At 46.3% G+C, this 18,087-nt stretch overlaps 2 protein-coding genes across 2 annotated transcripts in view; one reads left to right on the top strand and one right to left on the bottom strand.

Moving 5' to 3' along the window:
* The window catches only part of elp4 (elongator acetyltransferase complex subunit 4), a 53,071-nt gene extending 36,977 nt beyond the window's left edge, over positions 1-16,094 (bottom strand). Inside the window, exons 1-7 of the mRNA XM_060072088.1 lie at positions 15,898-16,094; positions 14,892-14,927; positions 11,444-11,565; positions 10,291-10,425; positions 8,666-8,802; positions 5,890-5,974; positions 2,973-3,161 (exon numbers count right to left, since the gene is read on the bottom strand). Coding sequence (XP_059928071.1) covers positions 2,973-3,161; positions 5,890-5,974; positions 8,666-8,802; positions 10,291-10,425; positions 11,444-11,565; positions 14,892-14,927; positions 15,898-16,057 — 864 coding nt within the window. The 5' untranslated portion in view covers positions 16,058-16,094. The remainder of the gene's footprint in view (positions 1-2,972; positions 3,162-5,889; positions 5,975-8,665; positions 8,803-10,290; positions 10,426-11,443; positions 11,566-14,891; positions 14,928-15,897) is intronic.
* immp1l (inner mitochondrial membrane peptidase subunit 1) overlaps positions 16,076-18,087 on the top strand; it is a 12,809-nt gene continuing 10,797 nt past the window's right edge. Inside the window, exon 1 of the mRNA XM_060072090.1 lies at positions 16,076-16,217. The gene's annotated coding sequence lies outside the window, so the exon portion shown is untranslated. The remainder of the gene's footprint in view (positions 16,218-18,087) is intronic.

The following is an 18,087-nucleotide window of genomic DNA, read 5'->3' as shown; positions in this document are numbered from 1 at the left end:
TTGTGTGCTTCACATTAAAGTTATTAATCAAGTCAAATATCATGTAGTATATACATACTGATGTCGTTATGACATTTCTGACAACATTTTATGTTATTCCGAGCAAACTCACTTTCCAACTACAAAATGGATCATTTCAGATATTTATAAATATATCTAGTTCGGTAGTGGTGTGTAGTAGTTTGCATAAAATAGACACCAACTAAAGGCGATCATTATATAAAGTCATGATTGTTTTTTTCTGGGTTCATAATGAGGTACTCAAAGTTAAAACACATGCTATGCATGAGTGCCACTCGTAATGTGCTTAAAGTGCATTGGATGGGATAGCATGGTACTAAATTGCACCCAACGTAATTTCTTCATAGCTTTCTAATCAAACCATCACAAGCGAGAGATTGGTTTTGTTTCTCCCTACCTATGAGCATTGGATGGGATGAACACGGAAAAATCGGATCACGATTTAGAACAATAAAGACACCGTTAAGTTTAGGGTCTGGTGTCCTATACAAAGGTTTGTGGTACCGTTTTTTTGGAGCACCGAGTTAACTTTGGAGCTGGGCGTGGCGGCTAGATATTAAGAAGAAAAGAGGATGGCCGGGCCGGGACCAGCCTAATTAATGTTTCAGAGTTTCTGAGGCCTTAGGCAGGCTTTCAATGAATCGCTCAGATTCCCAAGCGCTCAATAATAGATGGAGTGCCCGGTGTCGTCCCCAACGACTGGCTTCTAGTCCGGAATGCGCTCCGAACAACAAAACTAATTAGCCCAGGTAAAGAACAGAAAACGCTGCTCGCGCGGCTGTTCTGGAAGCACTAAACACTTTGAGTGTGTGATTCACGCATCTCTGATGGATGCCGTACCTCTGAAAACAAATCTATAGATGCACCAATGGGATTCTGTGTTGGCTTATTATTAAACGTGTCAAGTGATGAGCAAAGTAACTGCAAAAAAATCACATCTATTTCTGTGCTATGAATCTACTGGGACTATTATTTGTGATCAATTTTCATATTTTGTACTTAAACAGAGGAAATAGGGGAAATAGATTGTGGCCAATAGTGGTGGTGATAAGAATAACAAAATACAAGATAAAAAATAAACGTAGCAAAAAAACAAATTAATTTCAGCTTACAAATAAACGTGTGTCAAAGATGAGGTCTAAAACTCCAGAATGGACGTTGCATTTTCATATAGGTTTATATTGTGGAAAGAATATATGATTTGGGCCACTTTAAGGGCTGGGAAAACACTCTAATCTAACTAATTCTAACCACTTTCACCTGAAGCCTTCAAGAGGCAGACTGGGTTGCACTAATAGACCCGCGGTCTCACAGGTACCCTGTCTTAACGGCCTCTAATTACCACCATGTTGGCTAAATAACCAAACACCTGACTCAGTCCAAACGCCCTCCTCCCCCAACACCCCATCCCCCATGTGCATCCACGTCTCTGCCCGCATGTGCTTCCTCCGTTCTGGGCGCGGATGAAGGCTTGGGGGAGGGGGGTCAGATTAAGGGGGTTTGGGTACAAGGCCAGAGAGGGACAGTAGGACTGTGGGGGGGAGGGGTTGAGACGGCTCCCACCACAGCTGACATCTGCTAGATAGCCACTCAGCCTTTCTGGAGTGGACCTAAAGCACATGAACAAACTATGAAAAGTGAAGAGTCAAGCATATCCTCTTCCGTTGAAGGATCTCAAAGAGAGTGTTGTGTCTATGGGCTGTCTGAGCGGCACTAGGGAGGATGGAGAGAGAACGAGAGAGAGAGGCAGAGAGAGAGAGAGGCAGAGAGAGAGAGAGAGAGAGAGAAGAGAGAGAGAGAGAGAGAGAGAGAGAGAGAGAGAGAGAGAGGCAGAGAGAGGCAGAGTGAGAGAGAGAGAGGCAGAGTGAGAGAGAGAAAGGCAGAGAGAGAGAGAGAGAGAGAGAGAGAGAGAGAGAGAGAGGCAGAGAGAGGCAGAGAGAGAGGCAGAGTGAGAGAGAGAAAGGCAGAGAGAGAGAGAGAGAGAGAGAGAGAGAGAGAGAGGCAGAGAGAGGCAGAGAGAGGCAGAGAGAGAGAGAGAGAGAGAGAGAGAGAGAGGCAGAGAGAGGCAGAGAGAGGCAGAGAGAGAGAGAGAGAGAGAGAGGCAGAGAGAGGCAGAGAGAGGCAGAGAGAGAGAGAGAGAGAGAGAGAGAGAGAGAGAGAGAGAGCGAGCTCCGTCTCACGAGGTCTCAGATGGCTGTTTGGTTAGTGTGTGCTGCTACAGTCTGGGCAGTCTGGGGGTAGGGGGGCTGCGCTCGCCATATGCCTCAGCAGATGACTCCACCCTCACACTGAGAGGCCAGACTGGACACGCAGAAACGAGCACACACCCAGCACGCGAACACGCACACACACACACACACACACACACACACACACACACACGCACACACACAGACAGCGCCACAAAGGGAGAGATACTCTTGTTAAAGAGAGGGAAGCGAATGCACACACACTGTGTACAGTTTGCACTAATTAAAAGCCCAAACAAACACACAACTCACACAAACCCATTCAAGATAAGACACTGAAACCAAAAGAAACGACTTTTCGCATGAGGTGTGCAACCAACTGGGTCCTACTGTGACATTTGAGGGAAGTGGCCTCTCGCCATTCTGAATCATACGAGGGTGGCACTCCACCATCGGGTCAAGAGTGGGCCCCCATAATAAAGGACACAAACTTCATGGCCCATTAGGATCAGGACAAAGCAAACCTGCACAGGCCAAACATACACACACTACCCGTATACACACTACCGTCTCCCGCGTCAAACCCCCCCCGCAGCCCGCCGCCCGGGGTCAACCCCGAAGGACGTGTACGGTACTGCGTGCTGGGATGAGTGTGTGACACATGCCACACAAAGCCAGCACATTATTTCCATTGAGAGATCCTTACGGAGACGTGTGTTGTTGTTGTTTTTGTGTTGCGTTCGCCACCGGTGTGTGTGGTACCTGGATCAGGTGTGAGGGAATGGTCAGCACCGCCACGGAGAGCGATGACCTCAGCACGGCCCGCAGTCCGTAGAGAAAGGTGGTGAGGGCGTGGCCGTGGGCGGGGTTGTCGCGGCAACACAGGTCGTCACCCCACAGGGGGGAACCCAGGGACGGGAGCCCGATGCGCAAGACGTTCCGGGACTTTGCCTGGAAGGGAAGACACAACAAGGAGGCCGATATTAGGACCGCTTTGTCCATTTCACAGGTTACATTGCAAATATGTCAATACGATGCTAATGATGATGCACACGTACATTTCATATTCAAGCAGATTTAGAATAACCCATTTAAAACAAAAACAAAAAAACAGTCACTGTGCAAAGTGTAATTACTGATGTCTGGTAGCGGGCTACCGGGCGAGAGCTCGAGTTAGCACAGACGATCTGAACACAGACATGATTGGACACAACTGCCCAATCACCGAGGCCATCTGACACGGGCACAATGGACCTGTCAGACGGGCTTCCAATATGGCCGCCACCCAGAAACCCCAGCACATTCTTGGCACCGCAGTAAAACTCCACCGCCAAGGGGGCCAGGGAAAGGGTGGGCGGCCGTCCCCTTGAATCCCCCATCGCTATCCCGACGGTAACTTATTCCCGAGCTAAAAGGAAGGACAGATGTGTCGCCGTGGCCAACCATTGGTGGGGATGTATATCACGAAAGCAGGGGGGGGGGGAAAAGGGAGTTGTAAAAGTATCTGTCTGCGCCGTCGAGAGGGCTCTTAGCCTTTCAGTACAATCGCTCCTTTATGTTTGCTTACTCCAGCACAGGTCCTGATTATGGAGGTGAAAGCCAAGGGTGATTAACAAAGCTTTGGCCTAAAGTATACCCCCCACCGTGACTCCTACACACACACACACACACACACACACACACACACACACACACACACACACACACACACACACACACACACACACACACACACACACACACACACACACACACACACACACACACACACACACCATCTTCCTTCTCCTCTCCCACCCAACTCTCTCCATGCCCCCCTCCTTCTTCGTTCCACACCCGCCCCTCCTCCTCTTCGCTCTATATCTCATTGCGCCCCTCTCCCCACCCCCCATACAGTATGACCTAAGCTTTGTTTGGGTCTGGCTCACAATCAGCAGCACCTAAACAAAATAAACCACATTGTTTTCAAAGAGTTCCACTGTGGGCCCATTGTTGTGCACGTGAGCACACTCCCGCTCGCTCTCTTGAGAGAGAGAGAGCCTTACCTTAACAGTCTGCTACACTCCATTCTCCGACAATCAACCCCGCACCACCTTAAGATGCCAAAGATATCGTTCCACGAGGTTGTGTGTGTGTATGCACGTGTGTGTGTGTATGCACGTGTGTGTGTATGCACGTGTGTGTGTATGCACGTGTGTGTGTGTATGAATTTTAGCATACACTGTGCCGCGTCATTTTGGGTCTGCCACTTCTCACCAATCTATTTTAATGTCTGGAAACCCAGCATGGCGGGGGGACGGGGGACGGGGACGGGGACGGGGGGGACGACGACACAGGAAAAAAACAGTGGCAACACAAGCGTTGCCGTGGCGACGTCAGGAGCAGAGGCCAAACTTAACTCCTATAGTTTAAGACTATAGAAAAGCAGAACCAGGGAACCGTGCCAGTGGGGTCCAGCCAAGGAGGGCAGCCCTATAGGCACGGGCGGCGGCGGCAGCAGCAGCAGCGCCCACCCTGGGACCCCAACCCACTCACCAGCCAGCCCTGGTGCAGGGCAACTGCTGTTCAATTATAAAAAGCTGTTCAGCCTCAGGAGCCAATGGGACACTTTCCCCCGAACAAGCTCGCCGCTCGTCATAGTCCAGATAGGATACAACTGCTCGAGTTCCTTTGATTACCGTACCATTGGACGAATAAACAAGGGCTCATCTATTACTCCTAGCCGCGCCCCCCCCCCCCCCTCCAATACTGTAGGTGGTGCAGAGCCAGTGCATGTGTCGCTCTGTGCCGCTCCGCATTCCAGCGCCGTGCCAACCGCACGACAGGCGGCCGCAGCACTTTGATGATGTCAGCAGTTAATCTGGCGTGTGAGTGACACCACTCGGGAGGCGGGGGGGTCTAGTATGTTGGGGGGTGGTAGGGGGGGGTGGATCCCATGTGAGAGTAACAGGAGAGGGAGGGGGGGGGGGGGGGGGAGAAGGTGGCTCCAGGTGATGAACAGTAGGGTAACAGTAGGTAGATGAGAAACACACAGACGCACGCGCACACGCACACGCAGACGCACACACACACACACACACACACACACACAGAGATACACTGTGGCCCTATGCAAAGAGACATCAATAGGCACAGAGAGACAGACGGGGCTGAGGACATTTCTGGCGTTCTTTGGAGAATTGCTGATTATTAAAAAGATGGACGTCAAAGGTACGTGACGCACAGCTGTGACTCACAGGTGGGGCCAGGCCAAGCAGGTGAGGAGGGAGGTAAACAGAGCAGGGTCACATGGAGGGGACAGTCAGCTCGGGTTTAGAGGGCTGGGGGGGTTTCAAGTATAGGCTTTATCTCTGTCTGGATTTCATACCAAATTCTCTGTAACTATGTTAAGCTTTATAGTGTTATTTCAGCGATAAATAACACTACACACACAAATATACACAAACACACACACAGTGGTGACACACACAAAATGATGAATAAAGTGATAAAATACAAAGTCTTCATTTTTAAGGTGGAATATACAATATATGGGGCCAGTTAGCTTACGATTTATATTACCTGCTGTAACCACAAAAAACAATTTACGGAATAAAATAAATGAGGGTAAATCATTGATTCATTCACTCCAGTCGACCGGGGTGACATTAACATTTGTCCGTTATGGACGCGTTCTTACCGGGGGTGCGGCTCCATCGAACCCTCCCTTGCGTATGACCTCCTGAATGGACCTGAGCAGTGCAGAGTAGGACTCAAGCAGCGGACTGAAGGCAGGACCACATTGGACATAAGAGGGGGGTGGGGGGGGCAAAGAAAACAAAAATCACGTTGATATGGTGAATCTCAATGCACGATACAGGCTCTGTCTCCGTCCATTATCTGTAATTATACATATATTTACCCATATCGTTGCATGCATACCAAGTCCATACTTATTTTTCTGTAATTATATATAATTACATACTGCGATATAGAGCACGATGCGATTCCAAACGGGATCAGGCCTATCGACACCGAAACCTGCCGCTCTACGACTGCAGCATCTTCCTCCTGACTCTGCTTGTTTTGTTTTTTTTCCTGTCCATCGAAGCAGACTGATGATCCATATCAAGAGATCCAATTAATTTATTTGCTTGATTAAATTACAACATGACTGGTCTTCTGTCAGCCCTCCCGAGGATCGGATTGTGCCGAGACAGAACGACAGTCAGTCAGTCAGAAGAGACGCGTGTGTGTCGATGTACACACACACCCACACACACACACACACAAACACACAGACACACACAACATAATAATAACGACGATTGCTGAGGGGGAGCAGAATTAATGGGCTTATATCTAAGAATAGCAGGACGGTGCATGTTGGTGTTTAATCAGGGGTAAGATGTGCACCGCTGACATCACTCCGGAGCAGCACCTGATCGACGGCCAACAGCGGCCCGGAGACGGACGAGCGCTGAGCCAGCCGGGCCTGGTGTCGTTTGGCCAATCACAATGTTAAACCCGTCATTTTATGCAGGACCCTCTACTTAAGAACAGGCCGGCGTTCGTAATGACCACTCTGTATTGACTGTCACAGTGGGTCGCGGTGTCACTCGTCAATTCGAAAACCTGCGGGGCCACAAAAGCTGATACACGCAGATTGTTCTGATGCCAACACGCCCTGCATGAAAAACGGTAATAGATACCCATTTTCCCCCGTGCTCTCGGCCCAAGCATATCCATGTACTCGCGTTTCATTTATTCAGTCAAACAATGGTGCCTTCTGGCCCTGCTGAGACTAATGATAGAGTAGGCCTGTGAGATAGAGGGGACACCTACCAGCGCTTGGCCTCACTGCCCCAGCCCCGGCCTCAGAGGTTAGGGGGCTGGGGTTGTTTGACATGCGGTCGGTGCTGGAGGCTGCTCCCCGAGACTGGTTTCCTCCGGTTGGGGGCCATTGTGTAGGTGGGTATTGTGTTTGAGCTACCCCTACTGGGCACCCTTCATTCAGGTAGCAACGAGGTCTAGGTGCTTTGGCTACAGGGGCTAGCACGTCGGCTAATTGGGATCATACAGAGAGGCTTCCTTAGCTCCTCTTTCAGTGAATAAAGAAAAGAGGGGAGAGAGGGATGGGGGGGATGGATGGGGTGGGGAGGGGGGGGGGTGCTTGGTCTTAAACAACAGGATCTGTATCACCTAGAGAGCAATTTGTGCCAATTATGCCTTCAAGTCAAACGGAGCAATTTAACAGCTAGGGTATCAACATGGGGCTGTGGACACGTGCAAGGGGGAGTACTCGACTTTGGACTGTGTGTGTGTGTGTGTGTGTGAGTGTGTGTGTGTGTCTCCGTATTGAGGCGGTATTTGGGGCACAATGGAGCAGTGCAGGTGTAGTTTCCTGCTGTCAAAATGTCTATCAGATCTATAACCGATTTCAGCCCCAGAACAGCCGTGCCAGTGTGACGCTGATAGACCCACCACACCACTGCACTGCACCGGGTGCTCTCTCTCGTTCTAACTCACACACACACACCACTTAAGTCATTATCTTCTAAAATAAAAGAATAACAATATGTTGACCGTTTTTTTGTTGTGCGACTTTTTGAAAAGATAGTAAATGTTGCAACTTTTTGATTTGTTTTACAATGTGTAACGTGTTTACCTTTGTGCTGTTTTAAATGGCCACTGTTTGCAGAAATAAAAGGGGGGGGTTCAATAAAACGCTGTCCTCTTCCGCTGTGCCACAGATTGCTATGTTTACCAAGTGTGTGTGTGTGTGTGTGTGTGCGTGAGTGTGTGTTTGTCTACGTGTGCCGTCTGTGTGTTCAGCGGGCTCTCTCTGAGTAAAGAGCCCTGCATGACCTTTGAACCCGCGGTACACTCAACACAGAAGTAATCAAACACACTATGCAAACAGTGGCTTTATTTAAATAGAGATACACAACCTTTCCGTTGAGGAAAATGTCCCCCCCTACGCCAAAGCCACTTACGACCATGGAAGTGTCAGCTTTGATGGTTATACACGTTTTTTTGGTCTGTTGCTAAGATCTGAAAACCTCTCGAGGTGAAACGGTTGAGTGTTAAATAGTATACTGTAAGTACCTGTAGAAATAGACACTCAAACCTTTGAATGTGGGAATGAAAAAGAAACAGCTGCATACACATTGTTATGTGATGGCTTTGTTATTTAGACAATAAAATTAGTATACAAAATGAGGTTTCAAAGGAAGTGTGGATGGTTCAGAGAAGATTTTTAACAAATGTACAGGCTGTTTGAAGTGTTTACCTCTTGTTTATCCTCGGTTCGACTGTTTTCTCTAGGTGATGTCATATCTGTTGACCTGTATACTGTGGAGGCTGTCTCATTTGTTTTACCCGCGTTTTGCAGAGGATGCCACTTTTGTGCGCTTTTGTGCTGCGGATGTCTCCTTGGTTTCATTCCTTCTCGCGACTGTGTCTGGTTGCTTTACCTGTGCGGGGCTGACGACTCCGCAGAATGTTCCGGAAGGTAGAACGCGTGGCAGTTGGCTGCCTGCCGGATTTCTGGCTCCATCTTCTTTGAGACGTCGTAATAGTGTCCGAATCGGGACGAGGACGCCAGCGCGGTCTGTGTGAGGAGAGGTTAACAGGTTGGGCCTTGAAAGCACTAAAGCCCAAAGAGTTCAATATAATAGGAATTTATTCAATCATTATCATAGTTTAGCCACACAGTTGCAGCCAATTTCTCATTACAAATGGTGTGCCGTCCCAAGAATCCCAATTCATTGCATGAGGCCAAATTTAATGTCTTTCTTGGCTTTCATGAAATGTCAAATAAGTGTGCTCCACTATGGCAATGCAATTGCGTTGTTTCTGGGTCATTCCTCGAGATTCATATGGCAGCAGACAAGTTAAACAACCACTACGGCCAGGTTCTTAATCATTTCTTTACATAAATGTCCACTTCTGCCTCTGAAAACAAATGGGTCGCGGACGCCGGGCACGGCGGATGTTTTCCTGCAGCTGAAAGAGAGAGTTTCAGGTCTTCTTTCCCAGTGAAAGCAGGGATTCCATTGTAAAAGGGGCCCTTAATCTACTCCTAATCTGGATTAGGGCCCCCGGTGTGTCCCTCTCCTGGCGAGATGCAGGGGAGGGTGGGCGAGGGGGGTTAGCTGGGCACGGAGGTTGGGGGGGGCTCATCTTCTCTTTGTGAGCATGGCAACCCCGCTTAGCGTTCCATCCCCGCCCTGACGGCCTCACCCTTGATCTGATGTCTTCATCAGGGGAGCGACATAGTGGGCCCAGGCTGCAGAGGTGTGTGTAAAGCGGGAACTAAGCGTGGACTCTCAGAGCGAATTTGGGATGCAAATCCTCCGCCGAGGCTTACTGGCGGTTTGTAAAGACGATTTTACAGGGGAAGGGGGGAGAGGTGAGCAAGGGACATAGATATAAAGAAGTTTCCAGGGAGGGGAGAAAGAGGCAGAGGATCCCCAGGGACACACTCTGTGTGCAGTTAATCCACATAGCGATATGGATTATAGACTGGATGGGGGGGAGCCTGCAGGGAAGGGGAGGGTCACCTCTGCTCAAAGCGGAAGAAAGAGTGTAGGACTGCCGACCCTAGCCGGGAGAAAGGCAGGGATTTGGATGAAGACAGAAGGCGCAGGTCTGGGTCATAGAGTTGAGCAGGCAGACATGTCAATGCACAGGCTGCAAAATACCCCTGTTTCCCAGGCTAAGCAGGGGTGCAAGTGTGCGTGTATGTGTGTATGTGTGTTGGGGACCAGTGAAAGCCTACCTATCGCCAGCTAAGTGTGAGTAATCTGGTCCCGCTCTGAAAGGAGAGGCAGAGGTCCCATTCACACAACAAAGGAGTTTTGAAGCTGATGGATTTAGCGGTGGAGACAATTGCCAAACCCTGAAACCTTCGAGCCAGTGCTGTTCTTTCTCATGCCAACATTATTGGCAACACATGAGGGGTAGGAATTAAAAGATTTAAAAAATATATATAAAAATAAAGAAATAAGTCAACTCTATCCTTAACAAACGAGGTACAACTCATGACATAAGAGACAGAGGTCAAGAAATGCAGTGCAATTTGTGCTGATGTATTTACCTGTACTTTTGGTAGATTCTGGTATCGCCATGCTATTTTCATAGCGTCCTGACTAGCGTGCGGCCCACCTAGCTGCATGCGTCCCTCCATTGGACTGTGGCTGGCGATGTCATCCAAGATGGGAGCAGGGAGTTCCTTAATACAATCACACACGCCACATGCATTCACGTCGCCTTTTGTGTAAGACAACGCCTTCAATTTCTGCATGTGTGTGTGAGTTGATAAATAAGAGCCATTAATGCTAAAGCATTATGGTTGTAGTGGCTTAAAAAGCAATAGCCATATATAAACGCAGGCCATTGCTTATATTATTTAAAAGACTTGTTCTCAAATTAATTGTTTTAAATTTGCATAAAGATTGAGTAAAAAAACACGCTTGCCGTCTACGTTAAGTACAAGAGTGGTCCCTTTTGATTAGCATAATTCAAGCCATAAAAAGAACGAAACGATCATGTGATATATGCCTGTGGGGAGTCCCCTGCGCTTAATAAGCCTTTGATATGTAAAAAGGGGGTTAGCTGATGACCCCTCCCACTATCAATCAGAGGCCCAGACCGCTGTTCCCGATGTGCTGGGTGGCAGTCAGCTTCTGGGGGCTCTAGTCCTCCTTTAGAGGGAGATGAATCCAGAAGCATCCCAACAATGCCACCCCTCATGCCACCGTCGACCTTTCAGATACCCCTATTGACCCTTACACGTCTTCCTACCCGGGTAAGCTTCCCGTGGCCCCCTCTGGTCTCTGAGCCACCTACGCTGGTTAACATAATGCCCAGGGTAGCCATGCACCCCCCCCCCCCCCCCCCCTCATACCAACCCCCTACCACCTCCCATTTTTCCTGCATTATAACTGCTGCAGCTGCCTAGGATAATTCACTTTAATTACATATGGCAGATTGGAAGGGACTGCTGCTAATACACAAACACATGGTTGACAGGCGTTATTCATAGCTCGAATGATCTTTTGATGGCACTAAATGCGTTCGACTGGGAATGGTGGAGGCGATATGAATATGTGAAGATAATGCTGATCTTCCACCTATCGTTTTGGCTGCACCGATTTAGAAATAGTAAATTGCCCATTAAAGTGGAACATAAGACACAGCAGAACCGGGAGGGGACGCATTTGGACGGATTGCTGTTGTGTTTTCGATACCGTGAGGATGTCATCTGGATGGTCTTGAGCCGACGCCAAGAAGAGTTCATGTCCACATAGTACTCCCTCCGCCATGAAGTACTTCAAAACCATCTGAGAGTAGCTGTTGTATCGGTCCTCCTCTGAAAATATACAAAATACGACGATATAAAATGAAAACATCTCAACTTTACACAACATAAGACACACACGAGAGCCTTGCCGATCGGATGACAAACAAAATGTCCACTCTCTGTCTCTATTTTTCCTCTACCATCGGAATTGTATATACAGCAGATTGCATCAGGGCTTCTGACTGGAATCAGTATAAGGGTCACATTTTCCCTCCAACCCTTACAGGAATGAAAGAGGTGGCAGTTAAGACGGTGAGGGAATGAGGGTGTGATCGCTATACCTGGACATGAGGCAGTCAACATCCTCTTTCGTGGCTGGACCTGTGCCTTCATCTAATGTCACCTATCATACACCAGCCCTAGGGCAGTGGGAGACACCTGTCCCGAAGACTAACTCAGAGCCCTGGGTACACCCGGGCTGTCAGACCAAATGACCAGGAGACCTTATGTAGGGTAGGATGGTTGATTCTACCCAAAATGCTCCCTGACAAGCCAGCTTGCGTTCATCTACTGGGTTTCCTGTGGATTTTGATAGCAATGGCACCTTTCCAAACTCACTTTTTTTCCCCTTGGTTATTCCCCATGAAAAAAATGTTTTAGAGAAACAGTGGAAAATAAGCTGGAGGTTTCCAAATGCTTTTGAAAGTCGGTGTGACGTTACGATCCGGGGTTACATGTGTGTCCACTGAACTCAAACCAAACGGTTGCACGGGCTGATACAGTACATTGTTCTCCCCCTCTTGACACCCAAGTGTTTTACTTTCGATATCACTTCGATTAGAGACAAAGGCCACGTCCGTCTTCACAAAGACGCCTCACAGGACAAAGGGTTGAAAAATATCCCTCAAGAGGTGGACACTGTCGGATCACACAAAGTCGCCACCCGTCCATTCCAGAAGTGAAGCAGTCATCATCAACATTCTGTCTCCCCCTCCAAGCGCCACATAACTCTACTCAGCAGGCCGCGGCTGCTTCCTGTCACAACCTCCATTTTGAATGAAAGCCCTGGGCCCTCCTTGCACAATGGCCAACAGTGGGCACGGGGACAATGACAGCAGTGACTGTTTAAGGTAATGGAAATACAGCCGACAGCTTGGGAATGACATCCTCACATCCCATCACATCCTGGAACATCCGGGGAATGTCCCTTCCATCCACCCACCCACCCGCCCACCCATCGCCATACACACACATGTCCCCAGTCCCTGTCCTCACCTACGGACTCAGTATGGCCAAGCAAATTCCATGGCTCTTCAATTTGTTGTCGGTGGGGCTCCCTGTTCTCTTATTGATGGGTTTCTAGGTCAGCAGGCCTTTGTGGCTTTCAGCAGGCCCCACAAAGACTCCCAGATGGGCCCTCTCAAGATGGGGCCTATTGTGGCTGTGTTTCTATGGGAGCCTTACAAATGGAACCTCCAGGAGTCATTAGGCTGTCGAGGCGGGGGGTAAGGAGGGTGGATATGGGACCGACAGGGGGGTTGGGGTGGGGGCAAGAGAGGAGGGGGTGGCTGGGTGAAGGGGGTCATATCGTTGAGCTAGATCAGTCACTCCCTGGACAGTCATCGGATGATTTGTGTTTGGGTTTTTTCTGGGCTCATTCTGACTTGGGTTTGGTAAAGAAGTGAACACTCCTACTTAATTTGCCTGTGAACAGAAGGGTGGGAGTGGGAGTGCCATGGATCATATTGGTTGATGCCACTTTGGGGTGGAGAGAAATCCTCCGGGTCAGAATATTCGCCCCCTTGTTTGCTTCCTACTTTGTACGACATTGTTATGCAGACACATTACAATGATTGTCTAACAGTAAGACAGTCAACAATTTTCACCATTAAAATCAACACAGTCAGTCTTGTGTTAATTCAATGTTGCTATTAAGGTAGTAAAATTGACTTAATCATACAATTCAGCCATTTTATGGATAACGTGTGTTAAAAAAATGTACTTCACATGATTTCACAAAACAATCCAAAGACATCTAATTTGTGTTTTTTCCCCAGCAAGCCCAGCTGCTTTTCCCTCCCAAATTGCCCCCCCCCCCCCTCGGCCCTTGTATAAAAACCTTAAAGATGAGAGATCTTCAGACAGCAGCCATACTGGGCTCGTCTCCCCCCTGGATGACAAATGAGAGCGGACAGCTCAAGACACATGAAAGGCAGACAACGACCAGTCTGATAATTTTATGCCTGTGTCCCACAAACAGGCCATCACAGCTACAGGCGCGGCCGAAGGAGCCGACAGCTCCAACGCACACGCACACACTACAAATGCACCCAAACAACAACAACTGAGGAACAGGAGCGTGCACACACACACACTTCCCTTGACATAGTGCGTATGTGCCGACACGTGCATCGGAAGACGTGCACAAGTGGGTGCGTGCACACATTTCACCTTTACTGTGTCTCTCATTACCAGATGAAACCAACCGTGCGATGATTCACAAAATGGAAGGGAAGAACGCATTAGTGTGTAATCACTGACTCCTGCATCGATTGGGGGGATGAATTAAAGGGCAAAGCAATATCATCAGTTGGTATAGACCTAGGCTCCACACAAATTACAGCTTCAAGGGGAAACAAGACTACCTTAACCTTACTGTCTGCTGGTCCATACAGCTCAACTTATGATGAATAATAACAGTAATATGAATGGCGGAGAGACGTCTGTATTGCAAGATAGGCACATTTACTTTGAATATAAGACCGCAACATCCCTCACACATATGGGGATTATATTAATTAAGGTACGTTGTGAAGGTGAGAACTCTTGGGATTTTAACATGATGTGACCCTCTGCTCATTTTCAATTCTGTGAGAGTCTGACTATAAAACAGGATGACAAAAGACCTGCAATTTAGCACCAAGCAAATGGTAACCAAAACAAAGGCTCTCTGACAAGCTGTAAAAAGTGGTAGAGAGGGAAATTTCTTGATTTTACTTCCTACAAAACTACAAATTTGCAGTAAAGGAATGCAAACACTGTGCAAGACCATCATTTAGTTAAATTATGACCATAATTATATTTTTCTATAGGATAGTATGGATCCTTCATGCATTAGAATACATTGTAATACATAACACCGTTGAGTAAATTTTTTAACGTGAAGAAAAACATGTTACTGTTAGATTAGCAGTTTACTCTGATAGATAATAATTTACAACAAAATAATATTCACCATCATGATAATTGCTATTAACAATAAAAGATCGGCCAACTGGTTCCTCTTGCTAAAAATACCAAAAATGTAAACACACAGGATAAAATTGAGAGCAAATGCATGTGTAGTCACATGGAGAAAGAAATAGGCATTTTGAGATAAATATGATAAGGCTCACCTATTAGCAGCACTGTCCCCACTGCTAGGCCCCCACCTGATAACAAACAAAGCACAACACATGATTATGGAAATACAGCAAGATGGAATTAATGGAAGGCATCACAACAAGTGAACCTATATTTCACAACTGAATAATGTCAATCAAAATACACATGAAAACAAAGCTCTTGAAACCGCTTATATGGCTGACCGTTCAAACCCAGAATTGTCCCTGTTTTGGTCATTTTTATTAAGCTATTGAAAGAAACTTTCCCTTTGAATGGTGCGCAAATGAAATCCTTGAAACCATGGCAAAATATGTTCTCAACATGTATTATCAGTATGCTTCTCTTCAGAAAACAAAACCCTGTATAAACAATAATTTAAAGATGTATGCTGTGAAAAAATGTGTTGCCTCGAAACACTATGTCAGTGCACGTGTACGACAATAAACTCTCAGAATTCATGTTAAAACACCAAACGAAGTGCCTCATGTACTTTGAAAAATGGTCTGAATTCGATTATCCTACCATAGCCTCCGGAAGATTGACACTTATCAATGATGGGGGGGTCAAACAATGCAAAGAGGAGTGAGGAACATTCTCATTCATCTGTTTGAGCCTTGTGATATCTTGACACTTGACTTTGAACCTGCCTTGAACTGAACCATTTCTGTGTGGGTATTGGAACAATAATGTCTGAATACCGTTTGACAAATAGGCAACATTTAGCCATTAACCACCTTTTACTTCCACTAACTGCTGTGCATTTACATACATCATCAATAACAAGATGTAGCATCCGATTGAAAATGTATGTGTGATACGTTTCATACATAGACTGCATGCCATCTTTCCTCCGATAAAGTGAACCTCATGCTGAAAGTGTACTTGAACGTTCAGCGTTTGTAGTTTTGAATTGACGTCTTAGGAAAGTTACTAAAGTAAGACACAATATAACAGAAATTACAGGAGATGTAGGAGCTAATGCTAACTTGACAGGCTGTATTTTAATAAAACACTGACCTATCAAATAGTCGAGGGACGTAACACCAGTCGAAACTATAAGCTGTCCATTCTGAACTGAGGGTCTTGTGCCTGGTATCGAAATTAATTTACTTCTAGTTTTCTTCTGAAAACTAGTAGCATTAAATGACGAGCCCATACTCTTCATGGGAGCTGCCATGCTGTTGCTGCCCGATGACGCGTGTTGATGTTTTGGATTGTTGCGGCCAATAGGAGAGAGTATTGCTCGCACTTGCCCAATGAGGACTAGGAATGTTGAAAGGCTGTTTTATCACTCATGACCGAAGCAATATTGATGCTTTGAATGAGAAATATTTCTGGTAAGTCATAGTTCATTTTTAGGTGGTTGTGTGTCTTAATACGTTACTTTACTTTACATAAGGTTGCGGAATATCTGTGGGTGTTCCGACTTTGTCTGACATGGCGTGCTCTCTAGAGGCAATTGTCTCAGTAAGGTCTGTGCATGAATGCCAACAGTGTATGACCTTGTTTTTGTTTTTCCTTAGCAATATTACAAAACTATCATCTGCATTCCTTCTTATTCCGATTTTATATTTAACCGTTTACCGCTGTCCTCATTCCTTGGACGTTTTGGAACAAAACTGTTCGCTGGCGTCACGTGACAGTATCAAGCCACGCACGCACCACTAATCCAGAACTGTTTCTGCTCATAAACATGTCAATTTTAGCAGCACAATAACTAGGCAGATGGGAATCTCACATGTTGCAATAAAACGCTACACGAAATGGTACCTGGAGTGGACACACCTCTTTCCCTCCTGCGTCCAATCTCTAAATTGTAATTTAAAAACAGAAACAATCAGTTTGTTTTGTAGACTTCTGATTAACTTTTTGTATAGCTATTAGCCACATATGATGGGTAAAGTTTAGCTGCCACAATTGGAATTGGAAATTGAACAATGTATTGATATCATGGCAAGTGCTAATTTAATTGATATAGGCCTAATGATCCAAATAGATTAATGTAATATGCGTATATGATAGCATATACAGCTAACTTAAACTCAAAATATGAAAAACTCCCATAGGCCTATTTTCAAACATCCTAAACTCAGCCTAGTAGCCTGTATAGGCTATTGCCACAACATCTATATCACAGAAATCTGTACAAAAGAGATGGGAGAAATGTAGGTAAAGGTGTGTTGTTGTTGAATCAAAATAGCCCCACGTTTAAGTTAGGATGAAACAAACAAATACAATAACAGACACAAAAAATACAAATAATCCTTGCTATAGCTGAAAACATACAATATTCTAATAATATTTTGCTTTGTTCTTCTAACTTATTGTAAAATATATCAAATTAGATTGCTGCTACTTTAATTCAATAACCCAACAAATAGATTAGACTGCTATGGGCTGTCAGTTTTGCCCATCAACTGGAACTTATCAGGTTGAGAATCGTGTCCACCATTAATGTCCTTTGTTGGCTACAGCAGTTGGTAGCAAAGGTTAAGTAGAGTGCTGTGTGACGCAGGGGTAGGCCAGGGGTGCCAAGACAGATGTATAACTCCAGAGGAAGCCATAGTCCAACTGCTCACTTACAGATGCTCTCAGCACAGGCAGTCCTGTTGTTTTGACAACACATTTGAGTTTCACATGTGTTGACAGGAGACCCAGGGACTATAAATCTTGACTGACAACACCGGGCATTGTTGGAGGCTTATAAGAGTCTAATAAGAAAGAAAATGGTGATACTGTGAGAGAATACAATGGAAAGTCTAATTTATCCCACTGTGCAGTGTTTTCCACTATACCTCCCTATCCCAATATAACTTATGACGAGCTCCTCAGTACTGTTTGCAGTACAATGTGAAGCAGTGTAATCACGGCAAACTCAAAACTACAAACAACGTCTTTTTCCCCTTTTCCTTTTCCATATACCATCCGTCATTGTGTATGATGCCAGCAGCTTTTATCGATTTGTGTTTCTGATTGTGCTGTGTAAGGCCTGCAGTCATAACATGTCAGGGGCCTTTCCTGGTAGGATTGTTTTACTTTTGCAGTCTGACAGTATGGTTCTTGAAAAAAGAAGAATTGACAAAAAGGAGACGGGAGATTAAAATCAACACCCTCCATGTTTATTTAGTGGGTGTTGAAAAGAAAGTAATAATCTTTTGGGTAAAGGAACAATACAGTTGGGAGTTCAAGAGACGTTGCAATTCTTTT

The sequence above is a fragment of the Gadus macrocephalus genome, chromosome 14 (assembly GCF_031168955.1).
Source record: "Gadus macrocephalus chromosome 14, ASM3116895v1".
Classification (NCBI taxonomy): Eukaryota; Metazoa; Chordata; class Actinopteri; order Gadiformes; family Gadidae; genus Gadus; species Gadus macrocephalus.
This window is presented reverse-complemented; position numbering and strand designations above follow the sequence as displayed.